Source organism: Rhamphochromis longiceps, linkage group LG19, assembly GCF_057381845.1.
Source record: "Rhamphochromis longiceps isolate RC_006_pf linkage group LG19, R_longiceps_female_GT1.1, whole genome shotgun sequence".
Lineage (NCBI taxonomy): Eukaryota > Metazoa > Chordata > Actinopteri > Cichliformes > Cichlidae > Rhamphochromis > Rhamphochromis longiceps.
Genome location: NC_140575.1, coordinates 25,703,771 through 25,719,996, shown reverse-complemented (window position 1 = coordinate 25,719,996; position 16,226 = coordinate 25,703,771). Strand labels below are relative to the sequence as shown.

The 16,226-nt window shown below is 43.9% G+C and overlaps 1 protein-coding gene across 5 annotated transcripts in view; it reads left to right on the top strand.

The window, feature by feature from the left end:
- The window catches only part of meis2a (Meis homeobox 2a), a 79,117-nt gene that overhangs the window by 7,824 nt on the left and 55,067 nt on the right, over nucleotides 1-16,226 (top strand). For all 5 annotated transcript variants that reach the window (XM_085391032.1, XM_085391031.1, XM_085391033.1 and 2 more), the window contains exon 8: nucleotides 5,497-5,611. In XM_085391032.1, the coding sequence (XP_085247158.1) occupies nucleotides 5,497-5,611 (115 nt within the window). The remainder of the gene's footprint in view (nucleotides 1-5,496; nucleotides 5,612-16,226) is intronic.

The window sequence follows — 16,226 nt, the reverse complement described above, 5'->3', positions numbered from 1 at the left end:
GCATATATCAGGATAAGGCCTCACTGACACTGTTGATTTCCCTCATTCGCTTGCGGTGACTATCTCAAGCATGTAGCCCACCCAGTGTTTCCTAACTCATTGCCCCTCCTCAGATTGACTCAATCATATTTAAAGGAAAAATAGAATTTGTATTACACATGAAGGGTGATAGGAAAAAAAACACACACACAGTGGTGTAGTTTTGCAAAAGGTTGGTGTGTGTATGTGTGTGCACTTGTCACTGGTTTGCTCTCGTCTTTTAATTAATGAATAAAATTTCTGTCTCTTCTATGCTACATCCAATTAGGGAGACAAATAGAATTAACAGTGTCTGAGTATTATCTGTTCTAATGAATTAGCCTTTGTGTCTTCTTGTGCTATTGTGCCGCTTCTTTAGTCAAGCTATTAGCAGAAGGGTTCTCATTTCTTTTATGCATATGCATTATAATGCTGCGACTGCAGTAGAATTTCTGCATAGTTTAAGATTTGCCAGACAGAAACTCTGTTGCATTCAAAGATCCCACTGCTTTGTTTTGGAGATCTTTCCTCAAGGAGTGAAAGTGCTCATAGTTATGGTATAGCTTATTTTGCAATTTGCTTGGCTGTAGAAAACAGGAGGAAAAGCCTTTTCTGCTTAGGTCCCTAGCTCTGATAAAGGCTCTGGGCGCTGTAGACCAATGGTCAAATGCACTGATGTCACAGGTTTAATCAAGTAATGCAATAGCTCATCTTGAGCCTGTGCATAAGTGTGTGTGTGTGTATTTGTGGAGGTGCGTGCCCAGGAAGATCCTGTCCTATTTCTGTACGTCACTATGCATAGTGCAGCGCATACGCAGCCCTCTGCCTGTGGACAGCGAGCCCTCAGGCCAAGCTTGCCTGCTGAACCATGCAATTTCTCAGTTTTGGAGGTGTTCTAATTCTACTAGCTTTGTCCTCCTCGAGGGCCGACTACGTTTGGATATCATGAAAACAGTGCATTGTTGACTTGGGACGCTCTGTCTGTTCTACGCAATTGTTTTGTGATGGTGGGATGTCTGGCCTTACATTTCCTATTTGAATTGTGTTCAGTGGCAGGGCCTTGTTGGCAGGCATATCTAATCATCGGTATGGTGGCTGAAGAGAGGCTATGCTAACTTGTTGCATCTTCCGCACTCCCCTATATTTGGCTGAAAGCATGGTGTAAATGACTGCAGTGATCAGGAGATTTATATTAACTTGTACATTGTTATTTTAAAGGAATGAATGAAAGCACAAGTGTTTATAACATTTTTTTTTGCCATTTGATTTTTTTGGGATATATCATATTAAGCTGTGCCAAACCCATGAATCACTTTTTAAAAAAAAAATGTAATCTCTTCTTTCTTTGCACACATAATGTACTACAGCGAGTAAAACAGCTTTTGCCTCAGAGAAAGTTTTCAGGCATAAATACAATCAGACAATCCTCCTTGTCTGTTAAAACATGCTGTGGTGAATTATTAGCTGCTAAATTAAGGACTTTTTATATTGTGGGTAATTGAGGGGGTTGTAAATGCTTAGCCGTTCAATGGAAGTGCACCTACACTTTTCTGAAGTGGCTGTATATAATTACGAGCTCAACGCAACAGAAATGTGTGAGAAGTTTTTCTCTTTCTTTGTTTATGCCATGTGGCAAGATGTGTCTTGAAATGTCACATCGCCTCATGATTTACGGCGCCGTGTGTTTCTGGTGCGTCAGCGATTCCTTACATGTTCGGCACAGGATCTCTGTAGCTGCTCCGCGCACTGATAGCTCAACATACGCGCACACGCACGCACACACACACACACGCACAGACTCACAAGGTTAGTCGTTCTCAGCCTGTGTTACACTGCTGCTACTGCACCAGATTTCCCCCTTTCCCTCCAGGCTTCTGGGGAATTTTTGAGGGAAATTCAATGATGCTGCTAAATCAATTTTATTTGAAATTCCTAGGGATGTAGGCAGAGTGCAGTGAGGGAAGTGAAATTGTGCCAGGCAGGTGTTTGTAAATGAGAAACAGGGGACAGTGGCAGAGGAGACGGCAGCATTCTCCCACTCTCCTGCGGCCTGGCTGCACTACGAGCCTTCCTTCCCATATTGTCTCCTGCTTTTATGTTAATTACAACTTGTATTAGCAGCCGCCAGTTGCTAACCCCAGCAAATAGAAAAGGCTGCCTCTAGAGACCCCTCTTCTTTTGTATCTTATTCTCTATCTAGTCCTGCTGTGTACATTTGTGTGCGCGTTTCCTCCTGCACATGTATGTGTGTTTGCTTGCTGGCATTCTCCTCTTCCTCCTGGTAACACTGCTCTTTAACACAATTAGCGAGGAGCATGGAGTGAACCGTGTTTGACTCCTAATTATGCCCAGCTTTAGGGAATAGTCACATGGGCTGGAGGCCCTTTTTGTCTCTTTTGCATCTTCCCCTGTTTTATTCGAGCACTTTTTGTGTAGGTTGAAGACTGTTTGTGTGACATGATTTTTTTTCCTGCAACTTGTTTGAACTTTATCAGACCCACAGGGGTTGTGGCAAAATGGTTGTGTGTGTTTGTGTTGCACGGCGCAGTGTCTGATGATGCACCCGCCATAGCTTAGAGAGACCCACTAAATTATTCATAGGGAGGAAAGGCTGTTGCTTTTGTCGCCTTGTTGAGTGTGGAAAGTTAACACTGTTGTTTTGATATTCGTTGTCTTGTTTTGTACACACGCTTATGAATGAGCGGTGACTTACAGGTACTAAAAGAGAAGTGTGCGCTCCACTGCATATGCATTGGTCTTGTGTGCACTCTATTATTATTATTAGGTCATATAAAGTGCTGCAGTCTTCTTTTTCCACTGTAAGAGCCAAACTAACAAAGCTTTATCTACATCCCCACATAAAGGCCCATTAAATCCACAGGGTAGCAAATCACAGCAAAATATCATTCCCTTTTACACCATTAGATGAGGTGTCTTTGAATTTAATTTAGTGCCAGCGCCATTAAAAATGACACATTACTCTGCAATGATAGCTAAATTAAGTCCTATCGATTCCACTGTTGCATTAAAACCATAGCTGGCTGTGGCCGTGGCTGGCAAGTGTTAAAGGGAGAGATAGAATGAGAGAGCAGGCATGTGTGAGAGCAGTGAGCACAGTTTTTCAGGTCTGTCTTGTGTCTCGCCGGCAGTGGGTGTCTCATTGTGAGGAAGTAGAACCCAGTCATTTTCTTCTCTTGGAACAACAACAGCCCGTTCTGAGAGCCCAGAGCCCAGCTCTGCTTAAACACACTATTCACTCTGGGAGTCTGGGATTTTTACCTCTCCTTTCTTCCTTCCCTCTGTGTTGAACACGACAAAGACAAAATTAGACTGCTTTCAGGGGGTTGATGGGCTTTTCCCACATTAGGGATTTTACTTAGCCTGCGCTGTGTTGAGAATAACAGAGAATTACTATAACAACAGACCTCGTTCCCATGAAGTGTTCCATGTGTTGATCAGTGGCCCAGAGAGTGAACACATCGTAATCATCCATCGCTCTCAGTACGGGGACACTTTCCCCTTCACTCACTCTGGAGGGCTAAAACCCACGCACGGGCTATTGTTCACGTTGTCTTCTTACCCCTCTTCTGAGTAATTCTCTGAGCTCTTTATCTGATTGCCATCCGGTGAACAGCTGACGCTGAGAGGGCCTTGAGTGGAGCGCGGGGTCTGAAGGGTCTTGTGTGTTTCTGTCTGCTGTTTTCAGCTCCAAGCTGTTTGAGAAAACAGCCCGCCTTCCCCAAAAAACTTAGCAGATAAAAGGGCCTCGCTTACAGGCATAGCAGCAGCCTCGCCTCCGCAGCAGAACAAGCACCAGCACATCAGGACTGTGTGCCCAGGGGACCTCGGCAGCGGCGTGTCTTTAGTCTCTGTTTCCCTGCGAACCTCGATTAGTCTCCAGGCTCTATCCTGTCTGTCCTCTTCGAGTACAGCTTACTCTGACTGGGGCACAAAGGCAAGCAGGCAGGCTCCTCTCTGGTGGGGACTGAGGGAAAAGTTCATCAGAAACTCTGCTCAAGTTGGACAAAATGGTAAAAACGGTCTGTTTCTAGGAATATACTGTGGCATGTACGTTTTCCCTCTACTTTCATATGTATGTATATGTGTTTATGTGTGTTTGAGGGAGAAAAAAACACGTAGCGGGAACTGAGAAGTGGGTTGAGGTTTGTGGGAAGCCTTGGTGCAGGCCTGTGTTTGTTTGGCTTGGGCTCTGCTCAAGGGGCTGCTTCTCTCGGGCCCCAGACAACGTTAGGCTCAAGTTTGCCAACATTTTGTCATCATACTCAGGTGACATGTTAAACTGGGAAAGACTAGCGAGGGCTGCGTGAGCTAGGATGTCGTATCAACTCTGTGCGAGAGGCTGTTTGGAGTGCGTAGCCGATTGAGTCTGTGTTTGTGGGCACAGATGTAGTATATGACGTGATCAGTCTGTCCCTCTATTGCCTGAATGGCAGAGGAAATTCCAGCTCTAGTCTGCCTTCATGTGGCTCTGATAAAGCCTTTCCTGTACAGTAGAAAATCCTGTTTCCCTGTGTGTACTGACAGGGGAGTGGGAATGACCAGGAAAGAGAAGAGGAGCCGAGAAATTGAGCTGGACGTAGGGCAGGAGAGAATAAAGTCAACTTAAAAGCTATGAATTTGTTTATGGTTATTTCTTTGAAGTTAGCCAGCAGGGATTTTAACACTTCTTTTCACGATGCCTTTGTATATATGAAAGTGAGTGTGCGTGCATCTGTGTTTATACTTCTTGCTCTATTATGTCATTAGCATGTGTGCATAAGTGTATTTCAGCAAGCCTCTGTGGGCGTGTGTGTATGTCAGTGTGGGCGTGTACACATTTTTGGCAGATTAGCAGGAGAATCACTGTCATATCTTATTTTCATTTCTGACAGTGGTAATGATTAATGGCGGCTGTGGTGTGTTTGGACTTTTTACCTCTATATTTCTCACTTGACACGGAAGTCTCAATTGGTTATGGTACAAATGAACTGCACTGGGCTCCGCCATATGTGTTTAGACTATTACTCACAAGCGCTCTACTTGCAATGTTCAAAATCAAATGCCACATTAACGGTGCTTTGTTTTGCCCTCATACATTAATGAAACACTTTGATTACAGCGTTTTGACTTATAGCCAGTTGCGTTGGTGTATTCGTTTGTTTCTATTCAATCACTGTAGCTACTTTGATTATCTGCTAGCTGGGAAATAAAGGAGAAAAAAAGCTGCGGAAACAAACAGGCCAAGGACCTTCACGATGCATTTAGACTCTTACAGATGTCACTTTCACATTTCCAGCATTCTCATATGAACTCTCTCTCTCTCTCTGTGTTCCTTTCCTCTCTATCTTCTTCTCCTCCAACTTCTCCCCCTCCCTGCTCTCTCTCTGCTCCTGGTTTGTGGTTTGGATGGGGAATGTGGTTGGATGCACGGATGGATGGATGGATCCCACACTCGCTTTCTCCTTTTTCAAACCTCAGAACCCAGCTTCCTGGAGAGACCACGATGACGCCACCTCCACACACTCAGCCGGCACACCGGGGCCCTCCAGCGGGGGACATGCTTCACAAAGCGGTGACAACAGCAGTGAGCAAGGTGAGTCAGTACAGAAATGGGCATGCACATGCATGCACATTCGTAACACATGCGCACACATTGGTCTAGTTTTGCGCTCAAGCCCTAGCACATAAACATACATAGATTTATGCAGGACATATTAATCATCACGCATGGATTTGCCAACTCTTTAACCCTGTCTAATGTGAGCTCTATAGTGAATAGGTGGCACATCTCTCTTTACACATGTCCCAGTCCTTTTCCTTTTGCACTTTGGATTATCCAATTTTTTGACTGGCATCCATGTAAACACAGTCACACCTAAAAATGAACATGCTTATCCACTGTTGTACTCGCACTGAAATACCAGCAACAGCCACAGGAATACCATACCAACCTAGTAAAAGGCTTTCCAAAGTGTTGCTATTTAGAGAGCTGAACAAAAGCTGGTGATTAATAGTATATTTCTGCCAGTTCTTTCTTGAATTTAAACCATATTAACTTTGCCTGCACAACAGCCCCTAATTATGTCTCACTGAGCCTTGTGTTATCTACTACACGACCTGCCAAACACTTATAATGCATTTCAAAACAAATGCATTTGAATTTAATACAGATAGTGTGTTTGAGTCACAGCGACCTGCCTCGTATTTTTGTCACGGTCGGTATCAGTTTTGACATGAAAATTGTCAAATGTACGTGCTGTTAGGTAAGTTTCTATATGAAAGCGAGCGTTAAATTCGTGTAAAATTAAAGTCGATTAAAAGTGAAATCTGCTGCCTGAACCGAGAGAGCAGATGAAGAGTTCCTGACCCCACTTCTCTTGTCTTCATCTTGTTTTGAATGCACCAGAGATGTGTGCTTTTGTGGGTCTCTTCTGTATCCATGGGTGCCCTCTGGCAGTGTCCAGAGTTTTTCATGAAATTTCATCACGCTGTCTAAACACAGAAGCAGACTCAGATACACACCGATACCAGCTCGCTCACAGAGCAAAGCTGCTCGCTCTGCCTGTTCTGTGCTATCATTTTGCCAATAAGCAGTCAAATGTATTGATGATGTGTACTTTGTGGTGGGGCTATTTAAATCATCTCCTGCTCCTTAGACAGAAGCCCCTGAAACATTACTGACCACAGCAGACATCTGTGGTCAGTTGTGTCAGAACTAGTTGAATCACAGCCTGGTTGGAAAAATAACTAAGACTGGTAAAGTAATAGGATATGTCTCAGTAACATTGTTCAAGGAAAGAATTCTTGATCATAATGCGACCCTTAATAAATCTACTTAGGCATTGTGACAGATGCAGAACTATCTGTTGGTTAAAGACACTACAGAGTGCCCTGCATGCTCACAGACCGCATAAACAGGACATTTTGTTATGCAACAAATGTCTTAAATGTCTCAAATGTCTTAAAACTAGGACCTGATTGATACTGGATCATGCAAATACAGTATCTGTCTGAAAATGACATACTTCATTTTCATACACGTAGGTATACGTACAGTATGCTAGGGTTATATTGAAAATGATGACATTGTTGTTTATTTATTTAACCGCAAACTAGGTGGAAACTTACTCTGCAAAACCGTCTGCTCAGCTCTAATGCTAATCTGCTACATGTGCTCCGCAGACAGTGCTGAGAGCATTAGCAATGCAGACAGAGCTGCTCTGTCAACAAACTATGTGATGACATTTTCTGCATTATGTTATGCAAAAAAATATACGTATATATCAGACAGTACTAATATATTCGACATCGACCAATATAGGCCGATTTTACTGGCCAAGTGATGTATGAGTTGAACTATACTTAAAACTTTAGAAAAGAAAAATCCAAGAAATTGCTGTGATTTAAATGGATTTTCTGCTTTGAAGTCATAGTATTAGTTAAAAACGTAGCATGACAGATCAGAGGACAGAGCACACGTAGAGTTTTTGCACTCCTCTTTGTAATTGCAAAAGAAGCACGGGAGATGAAGAGAAACCGAAAGAGGAAGGGGATGAGAGAAAGAAATGCACTGCCTATTGATTATCTTACACACATAAGTACAAGTGACCTGTAATCCACAGAGCACTTATCGACTCCTTTCCCCACCGTATCCAGTAACAGCCAATCAATACGGGCCAAAGACAGTTACGGTATAGCACCGCGTTCTGGGCCAAGATAGACCTAGACTAGATCAGGTCCACAGCCTGACCTGCACGCAGTGTTAAATGCAAAATCCACCAGCTCAAAAATATTTAGCCGCTAGAAAAAACACAAACTAAGCAGCTTAGAAGAGAAGTGGAGATTTGAACAAAGCTGAAGAACCACAGAAGTACAAAGGTTAAAGAGCAGAGAAGGTGAAAAAGTAGGATCAGGGAGGAAAAATGACTAAGAGAGTAAAAGGGAAAAAGACCAAGGGCAGCTGATTTAATGGTCTAATGAGGCCGTCCTCTAGCCAGTTGTTTTGTGTGAGGCATGCTCTGACCTTTCGCTTCGCTCGGGAGCCCCGCCGCCTCATTTTTCACATTCTTGCAATTACGTTAACGCTTGAAGCGCTCGCTGACTCCCGACTCTGGCCCTTCCATTCTGACAGAGCCTTCCCTCTCCAACCTCTCCACCTTTCCCGCCTCGACTCTCTTCTCCTTCACTCCGCTCCATGCATGATTTCGCCTCCTATGTCGATACATTTCAACATAAAATTTGTAGTCCGCACTCTCAAGTCCACAGAGAAAATGTGAAATGTGGGCTTCACTTCAGTAATGGGGTCTTTAACAGCTTGGCCCCTGTTAAAAGGGGTGACAATGTGGATCGGTTGAGGAAGACAGAATAGATGGGAGAAAGTGAGAGAGGAGCACAGTAAAAGAGCGCGTGAGATCCACGCCGCTTTTAGGTTTCGGCTGCCAAGAAAAACATCAACTTTTTTTTTTTTGCCGTCTTTCCTCTTAAAAGGTGTGTTCTATCCGTGCTTGAGAAACACTGAAATCAAATTTTAATCTAGAAACATCCTTGCATGAAATATGACACCAGTCCATTTGTCCCAGAAATATCAAAGGATCTCTGACAGTGACCAAGTCCACTTTGCTTTTTTTTGCCTTTCCCTGTTAGGGGATGTACACGAGAATAAACGTCTGTATCACTTGCTTACCGTTTCTTTTTCTTTCTTTTTTTAAAGTGCTGTAAGCACCGTCATACAGGACTCAAGAGGGTCGCTTTGAACACAGTCCTCTTCTAAAGTCTTTGGCTTGTATCTCAGTGCTGAGCGTTGTTCTGAACCTGCGCCAAAAAGCAATTTAACAAGTGCGCAAATATGTATTATCCCTCGTGTGGAATAATTTATTGTCAAGCAGAAAACCAAGGTGAAGCATGTTCGTAGCTGTCAGTAAAGAGTGCCAGCTAAGGTTCTGACACATATTAAAAAAAAAGTTTTCTGTACAATTCTCAGATCTGCATCCTTACCCTAATCCCTCCGCTTAACAGACTTAAAAAAAAAAATACTTTTCTCAGAATTTCCCTCCAAAAAAGGAAATATGAGTTATCGCCCTCGGGGCAAAATCAACGCTCTGACTCTCAGAGAGTGACTCCCTATGTTCTAGCTAGATAAATAAATACAAGGGGAGCCAGTTCAGAAGGTAACACACAATAACTACACTGGCTCTGCATTCACATCATTTTGATTAACAGTCCTTTGGAGCTTTTCCAAGCTTATCTTGAAACATCATAGACATCAGTTGCAGGGAGGTAAACTTGATGAATGTGCGTGCCTTAAGATAGCACTCGTTTCCAAGCAGGTGTCTGTTATATGGTAAGCATCCAAAGTGTGATGGAGCAGTGTGATGAAATACTCTACACGTTTGCCCACACCAAACACAGTAAAGTCAAATGCACTCAGTCATGAACAGTAAATCCCCAACACTGATTCAGCATGGTAGGTAATGCGTTTGTCCTCCTTCTGTATGTGCATATGTGTGTGTGTGTGTGCGTTTGAGCATGCCACAGCTCCAGTCCACACTTGTAATTATTAGCTATGCATGAAGACCAAATCCACGTTGACATCTTGAGTGCCGAGCAAAGGGGCTTTCTGTACTGTTCCAAGCTTCTACTGTAGATGGACAAGGCTCAACAGAAGAGAGGAGAAAGCATTTTGTACATTTTCTCAGCAATTGAACAATCCCCACGCTCTGCGGATAGACCGACTCCCCAGAGAGACTGAGAGAGGCAGAGATGGAGAGAAAGGGAGGAAAGAGAGGGAGAGCTTGAGTGTTCAGCTCCAAGGGAGCACGTTGCGCTTGATGGTGTTGTGGTATGATTGTGTTTGTGTGTGTATATGTGTATGCGTAGGGAGTGTGGTGAGTTCCTTTGGCCCTGGCTAGGGGCCCCAATCAGCAAGGTCTTTGTGGTTGAGCTCACTAGAAAGAGGTCATTTCTGTTGGGGACTCAGCTCCTTGTGTCCCAGCATGAACAAGCCCTGTTGGATCTTATAGTTTCCAGACCTTTGGCTTTGCTTTTTTTAAATACAGTATTTCTCAGGGCTCAAGAAGATGCAAATGTGCAGGTAGAAAAAGAAAGAACATGTAATCACATTAGAAAAAAACACAGCAATCTTTGGTAAACACAAGATGGAAACCTTGTTGCATTTTAGTAGCGTATACTCCAGCTCTGGAGTGATCGTTGAGGTGTGTCTGTGTATTTACAATGCATAATTTGCATGTGTGTGTATTTGGTTGGGGGGTGGAGGTTGTATGCATGTGCATGTGTTAGCTGGTTTCTTCTAAGTGCCTGTTAGAGTTTAATTTAGTGTAGTAATTAAAGCTGAACACTGGCCCATAAACAACAGATAAACAATAATGCAGGCCCAAGCCCTGCTGTTTCATGGCTCTCACTCCCAGCTGTTGGAGCACTGATAATCTTTTACACAGTTGCCCCCACCTCACCACAACACAATACTGAAGCAACAAGGTTTTCGCATGTGCGCATGGGTGTTTTTTAGTGTGCGATGGCAGAGGCTGAACAAAAAGGGCTGAAAAGGCACATAAACACACAGGATATGTCCACTTCCTCTCTCAAAAGAAAACAGAGAACCACAGAAAAAGCAAAGAAAGTTTAAGAGTAATATGGCTCTGTGGCCATTTACAAAACCAGATCAGCAGGGAGATAACTTAAACATGAGTATGTGCAGCCATGACGCGCATACAGCTTGCTATATCTCAGTCAGTAGCCCGCACTTAACATAAACCAATGGTATACTTGCTTAATGACAAAACAAACAATGCTACAATGTTTCTCAATGAGCTATGGTGCTCAGCTTTAGCCATGCCACTGCATGTCAGTCACATGTTAGTCAGGTGTCTGTTATGGAAAGAGTGCAACATGTCTGTCTGATGGTTTGTTGGGAAGGGGCAGGGCCATTGTTGAAAGCTGAGAAGTGTTGCTGTGCGGGGGGAGAAAACATGGTACAGAGGGGATACTTTCATGATCCCATTAGCATAAAAGAGACTAAATTATTCATGTGGAGTGCTTAATCCATGGGGAAAAGTATAGTTAATGCACATAGTTTTAAAATGGATCTCTCCTAGCCTCGGCTCTAACACCAGATTCTTGCTGGATTCAGCATTCGCGGGCATTTACGGGAATGGCTGTCACTCTCTCTTGCACACAAACACACACATAGACATAGAATGTGCGGGCATATGTGCACACTTGCCTAAGCACTGCTGCACTTCAAGCTGTTTCAAGGGTCTCTGCTCTCAGGCTCATCCCCTCTCTCCATAAGTCCCTTTCCCATCCTCTCTCTCCCCCTTTCTTTCCATTTGTTCCTCCATCTCTCTCCTCTTCTCTTTCTCCCACCCCCTCCCTCACTTACTGACTCGCTCGTACTCCTCTCCTCACTCACCCTTCTCTGTCTCGCTCTCAGTTCCGCAGACTACCTGGCCCTCATCCAAAATGTGATTAAAGAGAATGATCAGCTCCCTCAGCTCCCACTTTCCTTCCTCCCTTCCGCTCTCTCTTCGTTCTTTTTTTTTTGGGTTTCTCTGTCTTTCTTCTGACCCTGTGCTATAGCTTAAAAGACTGGAAAAAAAGGTAATGTAAAAGAATAAAAACTGTCAATACAGCCAGTTTCCAGTAACATAGGCTTCCCACAGTATTACCACCATCACCACCTCTTGGTCTTCCATCCACGCTCCCTTTTTCTCTTAGCATCTCTTTTCTCCTTCTGGTTTTTCCCCTCTATCCACTGACCTCTGCCTCAGTACTGTGCTGGCTCCTTTCACTCTGATCCATAATCACAAACAGGCCTCTGGTGTGACTTGGCCCAGCCCAACCTGGCCAGGTACTGAGCCTACGCCACAGGAAAAACGTCTTTACTGTGTCAGCCTAATGTGCAAACTAATGTTTGGAGAACATAGGGAAAAAATTATCCAGATTATTCTGACAGCAGCTGAGGAGAATTTCTGTTTCACGCCATTAAGGGGAAACTTGGGGGAGATTTTTCTTTCTCTCTTTCTTTTCCTCTGTTTCTCTGAGAAGTAGATGAAGGCCAGCTTAACTGGGAGTGAGCTGAGCATAGCTAAAAAGCACAGAGGAAACGGTGTTGCAGGGAAGTAATCAGGATTGAACTCCAGTAAAAGGAGGGGAGTGGCTTTTAAATTCTTTTACCCAAAGGCTTTAGGCAAAAACAAAGACAGTGCAATGCTGTTGTATCAGTTCATTATACAGTGGGTTTACACACCCTTGTTCCATTGCTGATTACACCAGCGCATGTGGTGATGATGAGAAGTGCACAGGGGTCTGATGTAATATGGCTAAAAGGGATTTGAGCGCATGCCCCAAAGGGCATTTCCATGTCCATTAATGCTGCCACTGCTGCATTTTCACGAGGACGACAGTGCTTCGTTTCTTTAAAGGGAGAGAGTGTTTTCCCAGGAAATTTTCAGTCTTGTTTCAGCAGGCTAGCCTGAAGGGGGTCAGCCAAGAAGTCACCCTTAAGAGGTGATAATCCAATTGCTTTAGTCCTCACCAGATTTGTTTTCCCCTTGTCTGGCGGTGTGTTGGTGTGTGCGTGTGTGTTTATAGAGAATGTAAGCATGTGTGTGTGTGTGTGTGTGTGTGTGTGTGTGTGTGTGTGTGTGTGTGTGTGTGTGTGTGTGTGTGTGTGTGTGAGAGAGAGAGAGAGAGAGAGAGAGAGAGAGACAGCAAGATGCCACTAGTTTCTGTGTCCAACCCCAGGCCCCGTTCTAGATCAGAGAGAGGTTATGGGGGCCAAGTCTGTCAAAGGCACACCTGCAGGGAAACTCCAAAAACCTTGACTGCTAGCTTACATGAGCCAGTTTAAGGTGTGCTTATTTGGAGTTTAACCCCAACTTCAAATGTCCTTTCCCTCTCTTCCCCTTTGTGTTTGACCAATGGGCCTTGCACTCTTTTACTTTCATTTCTTTCTTCTGCCTCCCTTGGCTCTTTAATCTCTTTCACCACCCCCACCCTCCCAGTTCTCCTCCCCTGATGTCAAAACTGCACATCACAGCAAAGGTCCCTCCAAAAGACAGCACATGGTTGAGTAGAGTGGCTTAGCAAGGCTAGCTAAAGCTTGTTCACTTGCTGTGTGGTTTTTTTTCTCTTGCGTAAACCAGGGTTTAGACACTAAAGCATATTTGGAACCGAGCAAAGCAGCTATACCCTACAGGTAGTGCTTTAACCATGCTGCCACCATCCAAAAGAGTGGGAGGATGATAAAGGAAGTGTGTTACAATCCGAGTTCTTCCTCTCTGCTGCTGATTTTCACGCACACATCTTTCACGTTTATGCAAAGCTTTTGAGGGCTTTATGCAAGATAAGCTCATTTTCTAGTCTGATTCCCACTCTAGTACATGCTTTAATGACTCTTAAAGCCAAGGGCTGCTTTTTTAGGCATAATAGCAGTCCTGCGGTCTCTCAGTTTCCGTGTAGCCAGGGTGCTTTTTCCACACCTGATCACTTTTGTTCACCCATTTTATGGCTATTGGGGAGCAGGCGGAGGTGAGTGATTTGACAGTGGTTAGTGCCATGAGCCCTAATGTTTATTGGAAGCAAGCGTCTAATAATTTTTGATTACCCCAGAGGAGGTATTAGCCATGTTAGTCAGCAAGGATAATTTCTTATTTACATGCCCCAAGCAGTGAACACTCCGAACGAACACTGGGGCTAAATGCGCAACAAAACGAATCAAACATGCCAAACGAGATGCTCCATCCTGGCTGGCTGCAGGGCTGAAGCTGAGAAAACCTTCATTATGCATTTACCATAATTCATTTAGAGGGTTATCAATTTGCAGAATACAGAGGAGATGTTTGGAGGGGGAAGCAAGAACACCATATCAAATGAAGGAACAGAAAAAGGAACAAGGGAAAGCGAGATGAAAAGGAGTGAGATATTCAAGGATAGCTCAGTGCCTGTATTTTTAAAATGTTGTTCCAATTACACACATTTCCATGTTCTGAGGCAGAACTTGCATGGTAAATGGTGCAATCGCTTCCCTTTTACCAGTGTCACGCTCCACCCCCTAAAAAAAGCACAAGCTGATTTGACTTTAATGAAAGCTGTTTAGCTCAGGAATTTTCTTTTTTTTCTTGCAAGATTGAGGCTACACAGAGATGTTCTAGTTCAAATATTGTCATTCTGTTCATTTAGGGTTTCTCTTTGTTTGCCTTCAACCCTGCTTACTCAAGGGGTTTTTTTGTATCTGTCTATCGGTGTGGATTTTAGGACAGTTACTACATGTTTTCATTTTTCTCTCCTGGCAACACATACGAAGAGAAGAAAAAGACTTTTAAAAGCATCTTTCCCTCTGCCATCAGGCAAGGATGACTAAGGCCCCATTAGAACAATTGGAGGAAACTTAGGGAGACGGGGAGTATTTAAAGGAATGAAAGCAGCAAGAAAACACCACTATCTTGTGATAACCAGTGCTTTGGTTCATTATCTCGAGACAGAAACCCCCACCTTGGAAAAAATTGCACTCACTTTGGTGCTTCATTCAAAAATACAACAATGAAAACAAGAAAGGCAAGAAAAAGCAAGACAAAAAGGAAAGAACTGTAATATTTTCCAAAGTGAAGGGAAAGCTGCATTGTTTAGCACAAATGCTTACTCCCAGGGATACAGTCCGTAGACAACTGAGTGTCTGCAGGAGACATCTGTGAAGCCTGACCTTGTGACCTTGGAAAAAATGCTCTTAAGGTGGGGGGAAAACTGCCTTTTCCACTGCATCTTGGCCTACAGGACAGCCCAGGAGCAGCACAACAAACACAACCACCACAGAAAAAGAACAACCCAACATACAGTCAATAAGAAAGAAAATGAGGCAGAAAAAAAGTGTGATTTATATTGAGGCAAGTTAACAAGTAAGGAAGCGATGGATGCTGGAAAAAAAAGGAACTGAATACGAGAAAGAGAGGGAGGGAAAGAAACAAGAGGCAGAGAAGATGTTAGAGAAAACACAGATGGACTTGGTCTGAATAGTGCCTCACAGGCCTGGCTGTCTCTTACTCCTTTGGCCCCCCATGAGATCATTTTCATCCTTTATGAGTCAAAAGGAAGCCTGGTTGAAAATGAAAGGTTACACAAGCCAGAGCCCAAGCCCTCGGAGTGAGAGAGGAGAAGATCCCCGCTGCAAGGGCCCTGCTGCTATTCAAAGCACCTGCCATTGTGTGGGCGCTCATCCAGCCCTATTGTTGTGCAGAAATTAGTCGTGCTCCCTTTGGCTCCCTTCGGCTCCAGAGGCATGCGGCAAACCCCCTTGTTGTTTCGGGTTCAGATACATGGTTGGATAGATGCGTGGCCCCGGCTACCATCACCACTGGCTGTGGCCCTTTGCCCTCTCTCCAACAGCACACTATCGCGTTGTGTTTTCCCCCCCTCATCCTCTCAATGCTGTTCACTTCTCAAGAACACTTGCGAGCCAACATTCCTATAGTTTTCTCCATCTTTCTTTTGTACTCCTACTCTCATTTTTCCTTTGGTGTATATGCTTATTGTTCTTTGGAGCACCCTCATTATACCCATGGTTATATTTTAAGGGCCTCTCTCTTTGATTTTGGTCTCATGGGGAGTGAGTGGTGGGCTGGTGGGAGCTGTAGGCCTGGCCCGGCTCTCAGGGCTCCCCAGCCAGTGTCTCGGAGAATAGGCTTGGGGGTATTGTTGGGTTGGCTACCACACTAGAAGCACTGGCGCTACTGCTATTGCAGTGGGTGGATGTGAGGGGAAAATTGAAAAGTCAATAGCGAGGCCCCACAAAAAAAAGAAGAAGAAAAGAAAAAAAGAGTGCAAAACAAAAGGAGATGGAGAGCTTCAAAAAGCTGAGAGCTATAGAACACTGCTAATTAATAGCATCAGACGAAGAGCTTTTTTCCTTCCTTCTGGAGCTCTGATGAGGCAAGGCAATTAGGAGCTCAAAGCATGTGTCACGTCCATCTGTTGACCATGCTATGTGAGGGAGAATTGATAGGTAAACAAAAAGTATGCACTGAGCTTCAAGGAAAATAGAAAGCGCGTAAACACTGTAGTACAACCCTACCTTTATGAAACTGCTGAATCAGCAATAATTGTGATAGTAGTTCATTTCAGTAATTCCTGCAGCTATAGTTTGTGACAGTTCCTATATGTCAAAATTGTGGGACACACATTCAATAAATACATAT